This window comes from Pseudochaenichthys georgianus, chromosome 21, assembly GCF_902827115.2.
Source record: "Pseudochaenichthys georgianus chromosome 21, fPseGeo1.2, whole genome shotgun sequence".
NCBI classification, from domain to species: Eukaryota; Metazoa; Chordata; class Actinopteri; order Perciformes; family Channichthyidae; genus Pseudochaenichthys; species Pseudochaenichthys georgianus.
In genome coordinates, this window is record NC_047523.1 from 6,081,798 (window position 1) to 6,089,315 (window position 7,518).

Here is a 7,518-nt window from a genome sequence, read left to right on the forward strand (position 1 = left end):
ACTTAAGAGATTCGGCAAGTTTCAGGACAGGAGTTTCTCTCTTTTTGTCCGGATCCATACAAAAAACTTTTTTGTATACCAATCATTTCTCAGAGGGGCGTGGCCAGCAGCAGCTTGATAGCATTTAAAGCTACATACAAAGAATGGGCACTTTGGGAACAGAGGGGATTATGGGATGCTAATCTGTTTTGTGTTTCAGCCGAACACTTCAAAGTCATGTTTTGTATATATCTGAGGCTTATAATATATTGTTGACAAGAGTATAATAGAGGACCTTTAAAGGTCTTTAGCTGTGTACGCCGACTTTTCTTAAGAGCCACTATGAGGTTGGCATTTTTAGTTCAGCATGAAAGATTTCAACAACAATTGAATGGATTGACAATTTGCTAGACACTCATGCTCCCATATTATATAAATGCATATATTTAAATAACTTTGGGGAATCATCCTCTATCGTCTGTCCACATATCTGCAAAAGAAATGTCATCCTCCACTCAGCATGTTTGCATTAACATGTTACTATCTGCCTCTATTACTCAGTTCAAAGCATTGCTGCGTCTCCTGGATATAGATTTGTGTCAATAACTAAACACTCTTTTTTTGCTGAGGCAGTTTTTGTGGAACACTTTTGACGTTGAATTACTTTCAAAGTGTGGAGACAGGAAGAGCAACTGTATATTATATATATATTAACACACAACTCTTACCCTGCCTGCACTCATGTGACTTCCTTCCTCTTTGTTTCCAATTCAATTCCATTAGGTTTGCTGAATTGTCAGTAAGGCAGACGGTGTTTACTGCTGCTTTGCCTTCATGTAAGGAACGACTAGAATCAAGTAAAAAGAAACATGTTGTTATAAAAAAACAAAGAGTTCTGACCAACATTTGGTTCTGAAGATACAGCCATATGTACTGTGTTTGTAATGAGAATACTTGTGTTTCGCTAGGTTGAACACCCTTTTATTTTAAATTAACAACTATAACAATTTGAAGTACAAGCATTAATTCCTCGCACAAAACTGAAAGTAATTGTGCTACTGTGACGCAGTAATTACAGAAACAGGACCGTTGTAGAAACCCCCCTGTTTCTAACACCTGACACTTCACTCCACATTAAAGCATGTCTCCCACAGCATCCTCAGCCTCTGTAGAACAAGCGGGCTTTGTTTTGTCCTCCCGTCTCTTTGAAGGGCGGTCCCGGACTCAGTTTGTGGACCAACAGGAGCCCAGCTGTGGCCCCCTGATCAAAGCAGACTGGGGCCTGGGCCCTGTCAGTAGGCCCAGTCTGCTTGGGATTATCACACCTGTGGTTCAGGGATTAATCCCAGCAGAGACATGGGAACCAGGGACAAAGGGGCTCCAAAGGGCCGGTGCAGAAAGGGAGGAGGGCTGTGTGTGTGTGTGTGTGTGTGTGTGTGTGTGTGTGTGTGTGTGTGTGTGTGTGTGTGTGTGTGTGTGTGTGTGTGTGTGTGTGTGTGTGTGTGTGTGTGTGTGTGTGTGTGTGTGTGTGTGTGTGTGTGTGTGTGTGTGTGTGTGTGTGTGTGTGTGTGTGTGTGTGTGTGTGTGTGTGAGTGTGTAGCAGCCTCTTCCTCTGAATGAACGTGTGTGAATCGGTTAATGCTGACTTGTATATTTGAAAGTGCTTTTAGGGTTTGGAAGGATTGGAAGAGCGCTAACCCGAACCCTCACTTCATCAGTTCATCATTTATTGTTTTTTCCGCAACAAGCAAATGAGCTGACACAGAGTTTGGTTGGCATTGTACACAGGTGTCGAGATGAGCACACCAGTTGTTCACTGCAGCTAAGGTCTTTATTGATGTGTTACTTGCTAAAGACTGACCCCTGACCCTCCCAGCGGGACCCTTGCACTGTCACATATATGTGCTGTATCAGCTTTCTTTATTTTACTGGTCATCCAGAAAAGCCTCTCTCCTTATTGGTTTAGCTAATTCCAATGGCATTTTCCCAGTCGGCTCCTCCTGAGTTAGTTTGTCTTACAGCTTATGTCTCCAGCGCACTTCATCTAAAACAAATAAGACAAAAAGATCACGAGTCATCCCTTCAAAGCTGCTGTCCATTTGGCTTATACCCCCCACTGACAACATCCCCCAAGGTTCTATGTTGTTTCTTTTAAACAGTTCATGGTCCCACACTTGGATGGCCATTGCATTACATCTACACCTGCACACATGCACACTCACATGCACACAAACAGTGCTCCTCATTAATGACAGGTGGCATGGTAGGCCAGTGTCTTTAAGAGGCTACTTCAATATCGTAGACATTCCCACGAGAGTAATCTGGGGTTCAGTAGTTTAGGACAAGGACACTAGTTGATGCTTTTTTAGAATATTCACTATCACTTATATCATGATAATGATATGAAAATAAATATCATGTAGAGATATAAATAGAAAGCAGCATCATTCTTACAAAGCACCCACTAACCTAGTATGTATGTGTGTTTATACTAAGTGCCCAGTGTTCAACATACTTTTAATGTATTATGAAGATTTATAGAATTCATAAACATTTCAAAGACACATGTCATTAGATGGAAATAGGTGAAACGACGTTGTGAAATGTGAAAGCTGCTGCAGACGCTTTTCACCCAGCATGTCCTTTAATTTCTACATGAAGGAAAAGACAGAACATTCATAGTGATGTCATTTGTGACTCTGGGAACCAACAACAGACCTGCTTTATAAACCTCAGATCCAGAGGAGAACAGCAGCCACCATGAGAGCTTCAGCCAAGGCTGGGGGGCTCCTCTCGGCTCCACCTGCAGGACAAAAACTGATTTAAAAAAGAATGTGTATATATATATATATTATATATATAAAAACATTTCTAGTTCTGTTGTAGTAGCCAAAGAATAGGAATCTGTCAACGAGCAATAGCTTGAATTCCTGAATACAGTCTACATACGTATTTATGTATTAATACAATACACAGTATTTCAATTTACTCCACTTAAGAATCTGGTTTTATTTGACATCATTCTAATTTACCTGAATATAATTTAGTTCAGTTATTTCTGCATTTTAAACTAAACCATTATTTGTACTATTTCTTCCACAATATTTACTTTAGTCTTCAGTATATTATGTTGCATTGTTGGAGGAGCATTAATTTAATATTAAATAACGCTGTAGCTATTGTGCATATGACATAAAGCCATTGAATCTTTGATTATTTTAATCACTCATTGTTTACTGGCTCTGTTTGCTTGTATTATAGTTACTCAAAATGTATTGTGTATATCAGTAATCCTTTGTTTAAAGTGTTAACAAGAATGAATATCTCTTCACATGTAACAGAACAGGCATTTTTCACATGAGACAGTTTGAATAGTCATACAGTAGTAGGACAATGTTAACAAGTGTTCTGTGAAAAGGGCTTCTGGTATATTTGCATTACACTGTTCGTCCAGCAGGTGGAAGCAGCACCACATGATCATTAGGTGTATAGTCAATCTGACACAATGTTACTTCCTGTGTGTCCCTGTGATTTAGGTCTGAATAAGGCCCAATCCAAACCTAGCCCTCCACCCTCACATGTAATAAGTAAACTCCTTCTGTATCTTGAATTTGTTAACATCTGTCTGACAATACAAAATGTCTCTCCTACTTTGCACAGTTCACTTGAGGTTGCAAATAGCCAGGTAGGCCAGCTGGGCAAGTCAGAACGATTGCAGACTTCCTGTTGGAGGGTTTAATACATTTCTGTAGGTTTTAATAAGTTAGTTAGCTCTGCAAGTGCTCTCTTGGATGTCATTGGATTACGGAATAAGGCAGAAAATAAGATTTTGCAAACACACGTATTGTTTAGCAGGATTATCTCCACATTAACATACATTTTGTCATTTCTGAAATGAAAATGCAATTTCCAGAAATGTTGTGGAAAATCTCTTGTTTGTGTTGACAGATCTTATTTCAGGCATCTAACTAAAAACACATTCAAAAAACCATTGACATCGAGGTAAGGGAACCTGAAGTAGTTATACGCTAACTAATTTCCGGTTTAGGGTTACAGTGCTGCTAACAGCTAGCTATCTGCTCCTCAGCTCCACCCACAATAATAATAACAATAATAACTTGAATTTATATAGCGCCTTTCATAACCTCAAGGTCACTTTACAAAGAAACATACAAGGACAAGACATAATAAAAAAAAACATAAACATAAAACAGGGGGCAGAAATGGAAGTGTAACTGGGGGGGGGAGTAAGTAATTGTTGGAAGGCGATGTTGAACAGATGAGTTTTAAGGGTTGATTTCAAAATGTTGAGAGAAGGGGCGTTGCGGATTTCTGCAGGGAGGGAGTTCCAGAGAGTGGGGGCAGCGACACTGAAGGCACGGCCCCCGAAGGTGCGGAGGCGTGAATGGGGAATGGAGAGCAGGCCGGAGTCTGAGGATCCAAGGGTGCGGGACGGGATGTATGGGTGGAGGAGACCTGTGAGGTACTGAGGGGAGAGGGCATGGAGGGATTTGTAGGTGAGGAGGAGGAGTTTGTAGGTGATGCGGGACTTGACCGGGAGCCAGTGGAGGTTGAATAGAGTGGGGGTGATGTGCTCCCAGGGCTTGGTGCGTGTGAGAACCCTGGCAGCTGGGTTCTGTATGTACTGTTCAGGGTTTTGCTGGGAACCCCGGACAGGAGTCCGTTAGAATAGTCCAGGCGGCGTGAGGTAATGAAACAATGTATCAGCTTCTCAGCAACAGAGTCGGACAGTGATGGCCGGAGTCTTGAAATATTTCTGAGGTGGAAGAAGGCTGATTTTGAAACGGATTTGATGTGGTTTTGAAATGAGAGGGTTGGATCCAAGACAACACCAAGGTTGCGGACCTGAGGGGATGGGGAGATGATGGAACCGTCGATGTTGAGGAGCAGATCTCCAACCTTCCCGAGCAGTGCCTTGGGGGCCACGACCATGAGCTCAGTTGTATCACTGTTCAATCCACCTATTTGCCCATTTTAAGACTAGCCAGGAGTTAGGCGGAGTCATCACGGTCAAGATGGCCACCACATACATTGGACTACTCAACGGCTCTTTTAAAGCATTTTAGAGACGTCAACAATTTATACAGTCCATGGTTTTAAATCAGGAAATGATCGGTTAAAGAATACACAGAACAATCAATTCTGCTATTAACTTACTCCGGTTTGAAGGGCAGGTGGTAGTCTGGATCTCGTTTGGAGCTGTGAGAAAGAAAGTGAAGTTTCACTTTAGTCTTTGCAAACACAAAAGACGTTTTGGAAAACACGCTACATCGCTTCTCCTTTCTTAACTGAGAGAATGGTTTGTTTTCCTCTATCTGATTAATCCTGTAGTGAAAAGTTAAATGTTCTTCCTTACCGTCAACATGTAAAGTAAGTTGGCAGATTTGATTGGTTTCGCCATATTCCATAGTCCCAAACACTTTTGCAAAAACATCGAAAACCTTTTGATTATCTTCCATCGTTGTGTTTTCAAGTTTGATTGAAACATTTCCTCTTCTCATGTCCTGATGGAAGGCTGTGATCCTGCCTCGATAAAGTCTGTCCACATACTTTGGCACCTCTGTTCCTTGATCAAAAGAGTATAAAACCTTGTTGTTTTCATCCTGCCAGTAAAATCGTAGATTACGTAGGTCAGTTATAGTTGTGTTCATCAAACATGGGAGTATCGTTGATTTCCCAACGGTTGTGTTGACTCGAGGAATCCCTGTTGCATCAGACACTAAAAATAACAGAAACGTGATGGACAGCATGTTTTATGTTCATTAAGATTAAATCATTTAGTTCCCAAACTATACAAATGCCATAGATAATGAATTATTCCTTTGTGTTCATGTCATGCGCGCACACGCGCGCGCACACACACACACACACACACAGCAGACTTACCTAACAGGAGAAAGTAGGCCACTGATACAATGATCATTTTGCTCACTTCAAACACGTAGACTGTGCTGGCTGCTAACATACACACGTTTGATGATCATAGGAAGTCCCCCTATAAAACCTTTGTTTCCTCTTCTGTGGACAATCAACCCTTCCTCTTTCTCCCTGTTGCGTGTGCTGACTAACCATTTATATTTATAGAAACTCTCGCTTGAACATTGCAAATTATTTTCAAAGTCGCAATGAGGACAATGATAAAGTAACGTATGTATTCCTTTTGAGCATGATAAAGGGTTTGGTGGTCAGTGTAAGAAATAAGATGACTTCAACTGGCCGGAAGTTACAGACTAACCACGTCATACTGAAGTCATGGAGGACACACTTCCCTAAAACATCTGAGGACACGCTTCCCTAAAACATTTCAATCAGGTTTTAAGTCCAACCACCGTACAGAGACTGCTGTAACTAAAACAATGAATGATCACCGACTCATCAATTCTGCCAATAAGGCCTCAATCCTTATTCTAGTCGACTTAAAGGTCACCTATTATGCAAAATCCACTTTTTCATGTCTTTTACTCCCCCCGTTGACAATCCATAAGTGCAGCGTTTCTCAAACTTTTTCATACCAAGGACACTTAACCAATAAAAAAACACTCACGGACCACCTGACTCCCCAAATATCCAAAAACAATAGGCCTGCTTCCCACTGCAACAGTACATAATGACAGCTTAACTTCTCTACTGTACAGTATATATCGCCTCGTTCACACAATAAATCAACAATACAAATACAACTACAGATTATAGCATTTAGTTGAAATGCGATTTAAAATGCTCTCAGGTCTTTTTTTCCTCTTATGAAATGTAGACTACATTTATTACAGAGTTTATGTCCGAGCCAACAGACTCACAGATCGTTGGCTACTGAGAGAAATGCAAAATACGCCGCATGTAGTACGACACAAACCTCCGCTGTGGATTTTCAAAACAAAATACAGTAAAACTATGGTCGCAGGCCCAAGTTTAACTCTCTGAGGTCTAAGCCTTTTCACATGTTAGGCTCGCGTGGGCTTTTTTTGTAAAAATGCTATTAAAACATGAACCTTGGTGACCATCGGGCTGGCCTGCATGGTCTGCCTACAAAACAAACAAAAAAAACGTTTATGCAGCCCCAACAACAGCCTCTGATCATCAACAGACTTCATGAAATGCTTCATCGGATGCATATTTTAGATAATAATCTCTATCTCACTCCTAATTTAGGAGTGGGCAAGTTACTTCCAAAATGTAATATATTACATATTACTTATTACTCTCTTTTGAAAGTAATAAGTTACATTACAATATTCCATCCATCCATCTTCTCCCGCTTATCCGTGGTCGGGTCTCGGGGGTAGCAGTTCCAGCAGAGAGCCCCAAACTTTCTTTTCCCTGGCCACATCAACCAGCTCTGACTGGGGGATCCCAAGGCGCTCCCAGGCCAGCGAAGATATATAATCTCTCCACCTGGTCCTAGGTCTACCCCTTGGTCTCTTCCCAGCTGGACGTGCCTGGAACACCTCCCTAGGGAGGCGCCCAGGTGGCATCCTAACTAGGTGCCCGAACCACCTCAACTGGCTCCTTTCGACGCGA

The 7,518-nt window shown here is 41.5% G+C and overlaps 1 protein-coding gene across 1 annotated transcript; it reads right to left on the reverse strand.

The window, feature by feature from the left end:
* Positions 1-713: 713 nt before the first annotated feature.
* Positions 714-5,959, reverse strand: LOC117466589 (CD276 antigen homolog). Its single transcript, XM_071207126.1, has 6 exons — positions 5,887-5,959; positions 5,357-5,719; positions 5,158-5,199; positions 2,730-2,782; positions 1,999-2,023; positions 714-1,394 (listed from the first exon to the last, which is right to left on the reverse strand). The coding sequence occupies exons 1-6, from the start codon at positions 5,921-5,923 to the stop codon at positions 1,312-1,314; spliced, it is 603 nt and encodes a 200-aa protein (XP_071063227.1). The 5' UTR covers positions 5,924-5,959; the 3' UTR covers positions 714-1,311.
* Between the last annotated feature and the right edge of the window lie 1,559 nt (positions 5,960-7,518).

Coding starts and splice junctions, on each gene's coding strand:
- LOC117466589 (XM_071207126.1), bottom strand. CDS start 5,923: ATGATCATTGTATCAGTGGCCTACTTTCTCCTGTTAG. Junction 5,720..5,886: donor GGCCTACTTTCTCCTGTTAG/GTAAGTCTGCTG, acceptor TGTTATTTTTAG/TGTCTGATGCAACAGGGATT. Junction 1,395..1,998: donor GTGCGCTGGAGACATAAGCT/GTAAGACAAACT, acceptor CACACACACACA/CACAGCCCTCCTCCCTTTCT.